The sequence below is a fragment of the Puntigrus tetrazona genome, chromosome 23, assembly GCF_018831695.1.
Source record: "Puntigrus tetrazona isolate hp1 chromosome 23, ASM1883169v1, whole genome shotgun sequence".
NCBI lineage: Eukaryota > Metazoa > Chordata > Actinopteri > Cypriniformes > Cyprinidae > Puntigrus > Puntigrus tetrazona.
Window position 1 is genome coordinate 2,479,560 of NC_056721.1, and position 12,620 is coordinate 2,492,179.

The window sequence follows — 12,620 nt, forward strand, 5'->3', positions numbered from 1 at the left end:
TAAAGAAACAACGAAACGTTGCTATTATAGTTATTTTTTTAAACTTTTGAATCAAATTATTCAAATTGATTTAAATACTAATATGCGTATGTTGCCGTTTTAATATTAAAAAATCGACATTAAACAATATTTTTTATATAAAATGCCCTTTTGCCAAAGTTAAAATACACACATATACTACTAGTGAAAAGTTTGGGATAATTGAAATTTTAAAAGAAGAAGCTTTTATTTGGTGAAATAATAAATACAGTGTATAGTAATTAAATAGCTGGATATATTTAAAAACATGTTAAATGTCTGTACGTTTTATGTTTGGAAAATGCTTTAGCCCTGTTTATAGTATAGGCCTATATTATTATGTGCGATGCTATAATGCCTGCTGTAGCATATTTTTTGTGTGAGTGATTGAGTGCTATGAAAACATGCTATGCTTTGAAAATGAAATTGCAAACTGCATCGTCAAGCTTTGGTTGAAAGGTATACTTTTGCATTTTCATGCTTTTCTGGTTAAGTCAATCAGGGAATGGTGCTTATATAAAAAGCCCTTGATCCGGTCCCTTTACATCTGTGGTTATGTGTTGAGCTTATGATGGTAGACTGAACTTTGAATACAGACATCAAGTGGATGGAGAACTGGATGTTTTATTCTGGATCTATTCTCGTTGCCTTTGCTTTTCCAAAAGAATGAAGTGGGAATCAAGAAAAGTGGAGATCTAAGAGGCTCGGCATCGATATAAACACCTGGAAGACAGTGGAATGAAATTCTGATGTAAACCAGGACTTCTTTACCAATAAACGGACCCATAGACCTATAAGGAAACAAGACTGAAGATGGCTTGAAAACTTTAAGGCTCATATGTGACATGTTTTTGCAGTTCATTTCATACAGTGTAATAATTGACAGAGTTACAATTTATTGTATATCTGCACAATAGTTTATGGCTTTGCAAGATGTATGCGGCTTGCACAACCCCCATCTGTTCCCTCAATGGAGTGCTCCACTCTCACGGTCCTTCATGCCGGAGGATTCCACTCATCTCTCCGGAGGGGGGATTCATGGAGAAGCTTTTTCTGCAAGGCTGCCTGGGAGGGGCGGTTTGAGTCCTTTGGAGTTTTACATGCCCGTAGCTGAATATCTCACAGTGAGCCCTATAAACTTTGGTCAAACTAGCCTCAGTTCAGTGCCGACGAAGCTACTGGAAATAGACCACCTACACCCCTCGCTGCCGTCCATCTCTCTCCCTCCACCCACACCTTGCCCCATCTCTCCCTCCGTTCCGTTACCGTTCACGCTCTCCCACGGCACCACGACTCTCGGCTTCGCTTTTCAAGGAGGTGTGATCGCCGCAGCCGATACGCGCTCCAGCTGCTCGGGGCTGGTGGCCTGCCCCGCGTCCCCGAAGGTCTTACCCATCCACTCTCACCTGGTTGGCACCACTTCCGGGACATCGGCGGACTGCGCGCTCTGGAAGCGCATTTTGGCTCGAGAGCTCAGGCTGTACCAGCTTCGACACCACCGCAGACTGTCGACAGGGGGCGCTGCCAAACTGCTCTCCCACATGCTGCATCCATTCAAAGGCACGGAGCTGTGCGTCGCAGCCACGCTGTGTGGATGGGATGGGGGCGACGAAAAATACGAACATCCGATCACAGAGAAAGTAAATACCTCAACCATTCAAATGAGTGCCAGTGATTCAAGCAGCCAGTTAATAGCAAGTGTTGCCTCAGCTGCAACCAATCAAATGACAGCCAGCGACTCAAGCAACCAATCAATAGCAAGTGTTGCCTCAGCTAAAACCAATCAAGCGACAACCAGCAATTCAAGTGACCAATCAACAGCAAGTGTCTCCTCAGCTTTAATTAATCAAATGACAGCCAGCGACTCAAGCGGCCAATCAACAGCAAGTGTCTCCTTAGCTTTAATCAATCAAATGACAGCCAGTAACTCAAGTGGCCAATCAGCAGCAAGTGTCTCCTCAGCTCCAACCAATCAAATGACAGCCAGCGATTCAAGCGGCCAATCAACAGCAAGTGTCTCCTCAGCTTTAATCAATCAAATGACAGCCAGCGACTCAAGCGGCCAATCAACAGCAAGTGTCTCCACAGCTTTAATCAATCAAATGACAGCCAGCAACTCAAGCGGCCAATCAACAGCAAGTGTCTCCTCAGCTTTAATCAATCAAATGACAGCCAGCGACTCAAGCGGCCAATCAACAGCAAGTGTCTCCTCAGCTTTAATCAATCAAATGACAGCCAGCAACTCAAGCGGCCAATCAACAGCAAGTGTCTCCTCAGCTTTAATCAATCAAATGACAGCCAGCGACTCAAGCGGCCAATCAACAGCAAGTGTCTCCTCAGCTTTAATCAATCAAATGACAGCCGGCAACTCAAGGGGCCAATCAATAGCAAGTGTCTCCTCAGCTCCAACCAATCAAACCAGCGATTCAAGCGGCCAATCAGCAGCAAGCGTTTCCTCAGCATCTCAAACAGTGATAGCTGCTACTGCTCAGCGGGTCACCAGACGTCGTTGGAGAATGTGCGGTCCACGGGTGATATATGTGTGCAGTGACGGGCTGCGCCTGCAGGGAGAGCTGTTCTCTGTGGGCTCAGGGTCTCCCTATGCATACTCCATCCTGGACAGCAGTGTTTCCTGGGGAATGAGCGTACAGGAGGCCACGGCGGTCGCGAGAGAGGCCGTGTACCGTGCCACATACAGAGACGCGTACTCGGGCAATAACGTAGATGTCTACCATGTGACCTCCAATGGGTGGAGACGCAGAGAGAGGGAAAACTTGAAAGAGGAGTATTACAGGGAGCGAGAGAGGGAGAGAGAGAGGGTGGCGGAGAGAAATGCTGAAAAGAAAGCAATTTTGAAATCTGACGATGGAGAAATTGTTTGAGGAAGAGCTTATGTTGAAATATGCTGATTTTAAAAGGATGGCGTTTTTTATAGCAAAGTACCAATTAAAAGGCAAGCATGTGTTGATAATTCATAGCTCTTCTCGTGAATGAATTAATACCAATGTTACAAAAATGTATGTATGTATGTATTTTGTTTTTGGAGCCCGAAAGGAGATGATTAGCATGAATTTATACTTTTATAGTACTTTTTGTCATGTGACAAGGCTCCAGACGCACGAGTTTGGAATTTTTCATGAAAAAATATTTTTTTAATGACCCCACTTTTCTCACCACTTCAAATTTGATCACTTTATAAGCCAATTCAGAAACTATAATTGAGTGGAAATGATCAGTCATTATAATAAGTACCTAGTTATTACATACTGATGGAGCGTACAGTGTATTCTTTTAAAGCTCTCTTTATAATATATTATAATATTGATATGACACTCAATTCTTAAACTATTTCTATGTCTTTCTATAGCTTAGGTTCTGTACTGTAATGTAGGCTATTCATATCTCTTCATATAAATTCATTTTGCAATAAATAAACGTCCACTGACAAGTGTGTATTTGATCTCTGCTGGGTTTAAAACGTTTTCAAACGCCTGATGCCACATTTTTTAGCTGAAGGCTGAAATCATTGGTCTCAAAATCGACTCCCGTAGTGCCACAGCTCTGCAATTTTTCTCCAAACTCTCTGGAGCTTAAAGCACTGTATTGACCCCTACAGGAAACAGGAAGGATTGCTGTATTTGTATTATGCGCAAATCACACTTTAAAGCCAGTGCCAGACTGATTACTATATTATTGGTCCACCATAACTAATCGTTAAGTAATCCAAAAATTAGGGGTGTGATGTGATGGTATATGGTATTTTTGTACACTTCCTCCGTCTGTAATGTGGGCAGTATCTCCTATTGGTGCAGCGGTGTGTCTCTAACCGATTCACCTGTATGAATTTAAATAATACCTAACACACAAATATATAATTTCTACTTATTTTACACTGTAAAATTTTAGTAGCTAAACACGGTGGAAGCCACGTCTGAGAGACCTGCACCTCGAGCTATCTGTAATATAAGCGTCAAGACAGACATCTTTTTGCTAAAATGTTTAAATTTATATATATCTCCCCACACCAAATTACACGTTGTACCTGCACAATAATAACAAAGCAAAAAGCAGGTTATCCAATTGATTAAAAAGGAAAAAACGCAAAAGGAAAGATCACATTGGCATAAGTATTCAGACCCTCGAGTAGTTGAAGAACCCAACTGAATGGTTTCAGCTCTCTGCTTTGTAAACAAGTCTTAATTAATTCCATTGGCATATAAAAGATCAACAGCCATCATCCAAACGCTTTCATTTGAAACAGCAAGCTGCAAGAACAGCTTAAACGCGTGCAGCGCTTCCGACGAGACAAACTGCGTATGTCTGCTCAGGCCCTGTCGTGAAGCCAAGTCAGTTTTTACATATAAGCGCTGGATTTGAGAGTACACGCGATCTAAGATCGAATCTGTGGGCGTCTATGCTTTAGAAATGAGCCCTTGGATTTTGGGATTTTCTGCCATTCTGCACGTCCTTTCCAAAAATGTTTATTTGGGGATTGGTTTACGTTGGGATTTCAACCAAATTCATTAAAAAATTCATAATTTTTTACTTCACTGAGGCGTATGCTTTTAATGCAAACTCATCATAAGTCCGGTTTCTGAAACATCTCTGTATGGATGGTTGTAAGCGCCTTTATCCAGCAAAGACTTGTTCAGAGCATATTTAGAGGTGTGACCTATTACGGACAGATCTGCATAATGGGTGTGTATAAACATAGTAGACACACGAAGCCAGTGTTGGCTACAGTCAACACCTCGAGGAGAAATGCGCAGAAAAACAACAGTGAATAGGAGAAATTGACACAAACAGAAGATCAGGTCAGTACATATTTGCTTGCCAAAATAATTAGCGATGTAATACAGGTAACACCTGGAATGCTTTTGTGCTTCTTGTTGCTCATCTAAATATCAGGTAAATAAAAGAGTCGAGAGCGAAAAGAAGGAAATGTACCACGGCTTTTACGAAGTATTAGTAAAGATGCCAATCAGCAGGAGTTTGCCGTTGAGTTTTAGAATCACCGACGGCTAGAAGCTTCTAGAACCGTCCCGAAGAGGAACGCACCTGTTCAGGTAACCGGGTGAATACATCAGTGTCTTTAATACCTAGTGGCTTTCATTCTTTTAACAGTGATAAAATGCTTTGTAGGTCAGAGCAATGTAATGAACCACGAGAGAATAACAAATATGATTCCCAGCCCACAAAAATGAGGTTGAGATTGTACAAATTCGTAAGATTTAGCCACGCTTTCAACAAAGTGTACAGTAATCTCCTGAGAGTGTGTTGACAATACTGAACTAATTAATTACTGGCTTTGCTCTTATTTTCCGTTGATTTCCACTTCCATAATAATACGTTTATACTAGTATGTATGCGTTTTTTATGTTTAAAAGGTTTCAAATGCTCAGCTGGAAATAACACGGGATAGGAGCACGTTGTAGAAAATGTGCAGTTAAGGTTTATCCCCATGTAAAAGTTCTGATATGTTTGATTTGTTTCAGTTTTGTTTTCAGGTTATTGTATGGAGTGAATTTCCTGCTGAACAAAACCTAGACAAGCCAATCTGGTTGAGCTTAAACCAACCTAAAAGTGGCTGGATAGTCTTGGATGCTTTAAACTGGAAGGAACTGGTTCTGACCACTCTACCACCAGACTCAGACCAGACCAGACCAGATAATCATGAAAATTAACCAAGGTTTGCTACAAATAAAACCATTGTTACTGTAGTTAAACCATGGTACCACAATTTAACAATGGTTTTGCTGAATTAACCATACTTTAACCGTGGTATTTGTAGTAAACCCGTAGCTAACAATAAACAATAAGCCACGAACATGGTTAAGGAGCTTAGGTTTAGCTGTTTTCTTCATGTATTTAGCAGGAAATCAAATTATTCTTATGCTAGTTTTCACTAACTGTTTCCAAACAGTGTCCAAGCTGATTTACCAGCCTATATATCAGTTTTGTCCTCAGGAATTTACACGAATTTTAGGATTACATTTGGACGTCCATAACTAAAACAAAGTTATATAAAGTATCTCTATAGTCAGTTAATATGTAAAAAGGCGTTCATTTAAATATTTTCACTTTTAAAATAAACGCTAACTACTCACTGAACTCACCGTTTTGACACAGCGCGTCAAGCTCGAGTGTGTTCACCACATAGCAGGCTCTTAGCTTATTTAGCGTCAACCAAATACGATACAAAAATCTTGACAATGCAGCGAATAATAGTGTAAACGCGCAAGCATGAATTTAACCATTGCAATTCATATAACTGGTCTTCATTTTTTAAAGACAGGTCTGTTTATGAACGAAATAACACGTATTTTGGTTAGCTAGCATGCTAACAGCAAGTCCTTACAGCTGCAGCAAACGCTACGCAGCTCGGGATATTAAATGTACGGAAGGCGACACAAACAGGTCTACAGAATGAAATATTGAAATTGAAAAAAAAATTATATCAGCGATAGGTCGTTGTTCATATGAATTATGATCAGGCTTTAAAGGGATGTATATTCACCAGGATGGCCGAGTGGTTAAGGCGTTGGACTTAAGATCCAATGGACATATGTCCGCGTGGGTTCGAACCCCACTCCTGGTAATGGTTTTGTCACTTTTACACCTTTCGCATCAGGGTCGAAGCTAACGTGCAGAAACATCGAGAAGTCAAACGAGAAAATCTAACGCTTCGAGGAGAAGAAGAAAAGATCGATGGTTGCAACGCTCTGAGTATTTACATGCGGGGCCGCTCTGGAGAGATGAAGCGCGCTGAAACGACTGCAGCTCACCGGCGCGCGCGACATAACGTCCTACAGCAGGACGCACAGACGGTAAATAAAACGGTATGTTTGACCTAAGGAAGAAATCTGATTCAACACTTGTTATCAAGTCAACTGGGGTAACAAGATCATTTTAAGTAGAAAGTACTTTTTGAAACATTTTTTTTTATTACGACGAAGAACAACCCGTTCACATTCTGCCTATTAAAGCTGTTCGTTGGACAGGTGCGATAACGTTAGATTTATTTTCATTGCATCTCGTGATAACTGAGCAAACAGCGTCCGTGACCCGAGCGCTGCTTCGCTCGCTCCGTTACCTGGGAAACCTTGATCTCTGCCGCCCCACAGCGCCTCCCGCCGGCAGAGGAGGAGACTGCAGATATATGCGCCGCCACAAATAAACCTGCGGGATCATACAAGTACATTGTAGTATTTTATTATAATATGAAAAATATTTCAATAATATATAAATAATAAAATATAGTGCCTCTTCTTCATTTGGACATGCATTCAGTTATGTGACAGCTTGTTAAATATATTGTCAATATCATTAAAATTCAATTTCATGAAAATGTATTTATATGCAAGTCAGTTTACTGAACCGTTTTCACGTTCTTTATCTTGAAGTATTTGCCGCTGTCCCGTGGCTCTCTCGTGTGGATGGCATTAGTACTATGGCCTTCATCTCTGAATCACAATAAATGGCAAATATAGTTTATATTATAATTAATTGTTGGCATTTTTAGGTTGGGGATTGCATTCAGTCCTGCTGCCTGCATTAACAGTCTGATTAAATTTTTCTACAAATTTCCTACGATGTTGTAAAATTGCTCATCAAGAAAACAAAGAAAAAAAGCCTAAAAAGGTTCTAGAAGCGCCTCTCTGGTCAGAATGGTGTTGCTCGATCACGCCGAAACCTTTCTGAAGTCAGCCTCGAAAAGATAGATTCATATAAAAACCCGTGCTGGGTTTTGACTTTCAAAAGTGCATTTATTGAGTGAAATATTAATCTTGTCCGGTGGAGGTTCCTGACTGTACATGTATGCGGGGCAGATTCAGGGTCCTAGCACTAACATAAAAACTTTTTGTGCGCTTTATATCCTAATTGCTGAACGCACGTCCTCGCGTTATCCTGCGGGTGGCGCGCTGATGTCGATTAACAGGATGGAAGTAATAATAACAGTATTGATAAAGTATTTATCACCTGCAAATGTTGATTTAGACTGCTATAAGCTGTGGAGGAATTCGGGAGAGGAAAATGGGTGATAAATACATAAATAAATAATTAAACGGCTAAATACGACAAACAAAACAACGTCTATAAAGGCTTGTGAGCACGTTTAAACTAAAGGATTTATGCCTCATTCGTTTCATACACTATGCCTGCTGGTTTCTGACCTGACGCAGACAAACTGGAGCGAGATAAGGTGACGTGAAACTACGCGGGCGGTCTCAAGTCTGCCCCAACGGCTCTCAATCAGAGCGCGCTGCAGTTCCACTTTTCACCACAGCTTTACACGCATGTTCACATGGGGGGGCGCTGTTGAGTCTTGGTAGGATTTTACGTGAGCGCCAATGCCTGGATAAATAGTCTAGAAAACCCGAAAGATATGTGTTGCAGAATGCTGAAGCCGTTTATAATTTAATATTGATTCCAAAAAGTACAAAACAGTTACAGTCTTTCCACCCCAAATTCAAGACATCTTGAAATAATAATTAGGACTTTTATTATAGCTACCAATTAAGCCATTTACACATTATTATGCCTTTAAATGTTATTGTTATTTAAAATGGCACTCGTTTATATATACAAAGTACTTCGATTCTGGACCTTTAATAGTGTGAACGCCCCTGGCCACGGGCATGGTCACTATGTAGGGATTAGTGGATGAGTGAACGAGTGAGCGATTTCGGACATAGCTCAAGTGTTTTTGAACCCATATAATAAAGTGTGTTATTATATTATTATATTACGGTGGCCAAAAGAGCTCAAAGCGAGCCACCGTAGTATGCTTTAACTAATGTTATTTATAGTGAACAGATACACTGTAATAAATCCTGTGCGTTGTGGTATATAGTTGTAGAAAACTTAGTAGGTCACACAGAGCGAAGTCATTTTTTACTTTACCCTATTTAAAGTAAACAATTACGGCACTATAGTGGTTCAAAAACACCATCGTATTCACTGTATTTTTTTCATGAAGTGAAGTAAAAGTTTTATGAGGAAAAACGCTCCCGAAAAGAGGCGTCCTCCAGGAGGGGACGCGCTCGTCGTCGTCGAGAGCCGCGCGAGCGTCTCCAGCGCGCGCCGTGACGTCACGCGCCCCTCATTCCCGCGGCGGGTGTGGGCGGAGCCGGGAAGCGCCGCAACTCTTCTTTTGTTATTCATGAGCGAAAGGAAACTTCGCGGCGGAGCCGAAACACTCCGGGAGCGCCAAAACAATCGAGTCGGAGAACTTTGATGTTTCCTGGATGGTGTCGTGAATCTCCCGTCACCGCGCCGAGGAGAGAGAGAGAGAGAGAGAGAGAGATCTGGAGCAGCTTGCTTGCCGTGAAGAAGTGTGGAGCGCTGAACGTGCCCTAAGAAGAGTCAATGATTCATTATTTACTCAGTGATAGAAGGGCACTGTACTGCATCGAGAGGTTCGTCGCGCGAAGGTGAGAGAGAGAGAGAGAGAGAGAGCTGCTGCTTTGAAAATCATGTTTACAAAACTTTGCTCTGTTTGTTGAATTTTGAGCACCTGAACCGGACTGCCCGAGTCGGCTATAAACAAGTCCACATAAATAAATACTCAAAGCGATGAATGAAGGAGGGCGACGCGTCTGTAAGACGCTGAGCGTCTTTTGCTTTGGCCGGTGGTCTATCTGACTTCTCTCCAGCCAGAAAGTCGATGCGTGGATCCTAAACCCAAACTCGAACTGATCTCGGACTGCAAGAGTTAGTCAAAGCCGAGGCTGAAGTTAGTCAAAGGCTGGGTTTAGTAAGGGTCACATCTAGAGCTAGTTAGTCAGCGAAGGTTTAGTTCGAGTTAGGCTGGGTTTAAGTAGGGTTGTTTGGGATTAGAGTCATTTATCCCAATTAATGACTATTAGGGTCAGTGTTATGGTTTTTTGAGGTTAGTTTGAGTTGGTAGAAGTTGGCAGGTTGGACGGCCATCTGTTTCAACTCACGATTCACCTCTAAAATTTTTTTATTTTTTTTGTTTTAAATCCAGAACACGCACGCCGTTCTTTCCATTGACTGTTTAATCTAGTTTCTGTGAGCATGCATGAAAAAAAAACATGCACGAGTCTTTTTTTAACTAAAGTTTTCTTTGCAGGAATCTAAAGTTAGATGTTTAGGTCATTCGCGGTTGCTGCGTGCCAACGCATTTGCTTATGAAGCCGAAGCTGCTGTGAATTATTAGAGAGGGGGCCGTGTCTACGTTCTCGCTCGTTACCTCATTACTGATCAGTGACATCATGGCCCGGCCGTCGTGCCCGTCAGCTGCTGAAGGGCTGCTTGGAGAGCTCTGGTGTTGGAGGACCTTATCAGTGAACGTGGTTGAGGGCAGGAATGTGGGGGGAGCTAGGGAATGAATGCGTGGTCACCTGTTTGGCTGGGTGACAGCTCCTGTTACAACATGTCCTCCACACACACACACACACACACACACAAAAGGACCTGGTTTTTCTCGTGTGGTAATTGGTCCCACCTTCGTTCTCATGGTGTTCTTCGGTATGGCTGCTAAAAGTGGAGATAACATCTTACTCGTGATCGCGGGTCTGCGGTGTTTTTACCTGCTCTGTTGATCTCAGCTTAGATTCCCCTGATGCCTTGATGTCTCAGTCAGCCTCTCAGCACCCATACTTTATCTCTGAAGGCAACGAGCCACCTGATGGACCAGGCGATCTTTAAATAATAATACTATAAATTTGAAAAATAACGATGACTATGAAGTGTACTGAGTTTTTACCAGAATCGGAATAATGTTCATGTTTTATTCCCGTCGCGTTGGAAGTCGCAAGTTCACAAGTTAGTCTTCACCCACTTGACGGCTGTAACGTTATGTTAAATCAGGCTCAAATCAAAACTTTTTATTTGTTTAGAGTTCGAATAGAATTGCAATGTGAAGTTTAACTGCGGGTGTGGAATCAGCGATGGTAGCAGTAATGAAGTTGGTCAAAATTGGAATTCTGTCGTGTCTTTATTAGTAAAAGAGTCCATTTGAGAAATAGAATTGATGCAAAACAATACAGTTCTGAACTGAAAGGTCTAATCTGATTCTAATGATGACGTCCTTTGAAATCTGAATTAGAAAGATAAATAGAATTGGTGAAAAAATAATTACAATTACAAAAAGTACGATTTGAACTCAGTGGGCAATAGAAATGGTGAGAATCAGAAAACGTTATTATCGTAATTTAAATTATGTCCGAATCAGAATGATTATAGGAAATACAATTTTGAGGATCAAAATTTGAATCTGTATAAATATTACCTTTTGAAATAAGGAAGAAGAATGAGAAGTGTGTTGTAAATGAATTGAACTTCTATTCAGAATTGAAGCTGGCATCGGAGTAAGAAGCAGAATTAGAGGCGAAAAGTAGGCTAATGCTTTAAAGTACAATTATAATTGATGAGATCATAATTTGAACTTGTTTTATAATGACGATTTAAATGATGATAATAAAGGTTGGCTTCAGAATCAGGACATTCGAATCAGAATTTTAACGATATCCAAAACATAATCAGCAGCAGCGTGAATAAAAGAGTGTTCGTGTTCGCTTCAGAGTGGATTGTTTAGAAGTAAAGAATGAAACGGAGAACTCCGAGTAGTTTATCTTTAAACGAAGACGAGGTCTTGTCTGTGAATTCTGTTTTATTTATCTTGGGACGGCAGCAGAATAAAAGACAAACCACAGCCCCCGTCCCGTCCTTCACACCTCTCCGGATCTTCTCCGATTCTCCTCGCACCTCTTCCCAAACGCTTTCACTCTGAGGAGAAACGCTCTCCAGCTCTCCCACGAAGCTTCTAAAAGTAAGGTCACATGGTTGTCGTCCCTCTCTTAACGCTCCAGAGAGCAGCGTGAGCTCCGTGTGAGACAGTGAGAGGATGTTCTCCGTTCACGCCCCCGCTACGTTTCCTCAAATTAAAGGCAAATGTTGAGTTGAAGACTTCTCAATCAAACGCGTAACCTAATGAGGCCATGCCAGAGCAATATATACGATATATCCACATGTATCTCCAGAGAGCTGACGAGATGTTGTGCTCAGTTGCAGGGGTTTGGAGCGGGCCGTACATGTAAAGGAGAGCTGGATTTCTGCTTCCTGGTCTCAGACGTACCCGTGACTCCTGAGAAGGAAGATGGCTACCGTGGGCACGGTGTCAGAGGCCTCTGAGGCCGGAGACAACAGCGAGTTCACCGACATCATCAAATGGAGATCAGGTAATGTCTCAGACCCCGACCTCGGACTTTTAAGAGCTTTTATTTTTTGATGTGGATTGACGAGAGGGGACCGCTGGGGTCACGCTGGGTTCCAACCCGAGGCCTAGAAGCGCTGTCACAGATGGACTATCAGTTGCTTTAGCTGATGTTTGTTCTTACCGTTCAGCCGATTGGTTGTTTTGATATTAAAGGTGGGACTAAATATGTCCGTCGGCAAGGTTTGGGGTCAGTAAGGTGTTTGTGACACAAGTCTTTTATGTTCACCAAGGCTGCAAAAATGCTGATTGTTACGAAATGTCTTTTTTTTTTTTGATGCTTTAAAATATATTTGATAATGCAGAGCTGATTCTTCTGCATCGTTCCTCCACTCTTCAGTGTCAGATGATCCTTCAGAAA

The 12,620-nt window shown here is 41.8% G+C and overlaps 2 protein-coding genes and 1 non-coding gene across 3 annotated transcripts in view; all 3 read left to right on the plus strand.

Moving 5' to 3' along the window:
- Nucleotides 1-99: 99 nt before the first annotated feature.
- On the plus strand, nt 100-3,448 carry psmb11b (proteasome 20S subunit beta 11b). The gene has a single exon (XM_043224900.1). It carries the CDS (start codon nt 939-941, stop codon nt 2,898-2,900), a length of 1,962 nt encoding a protein of 653 aa, XP_043080835.1. The 5' UTR covers nt 100-938; the 3' UTR covers nt 2,901-3,448.
- A 3,085-nt stretch (nt 3,449-6,533) lies between these two features.
- On the plus strand, nt 6,534-6,616 carry trnal-uaa. Its single transcript has one exon. It is a non-coding gene; the product is annotated as a tRNA-Leu (tRNA).
- A 2,543-nt stretch (nt 6,617-9,159) lies between these two features.
- Nucleotides 9,160-12,620, plus strand: part of LOC122328832 (utrophin-like) — a 167,864-nt gene continuing 164,403 nt past the window's right edge. Inside the window, exons 1-2 of the mRNA XM_043224832.1 lie at nt 9,160-9,452; nt 12,052-12,224. Of these exons, the coding sequence (XP_043080767.1) occupies nt 12,143-12,224 (82 nt within the window). The 5' untranslated portion in view covers nt 9,160-9,452; nt 12,052-12,142. The remainder of the gene's footprint in view (nt 9,453-12,051; nt 12,225-12,620) is intronic.

What these genes read in the sequence shown, in the direction of transcription:
- psmb11b (XM_043224900.1), top strand. Translation starts at nt 939, where the DNA reads ATGGCTTTGCAAGATGTATGCGGCTTGCACAACCCCCATCTGTTCCCT.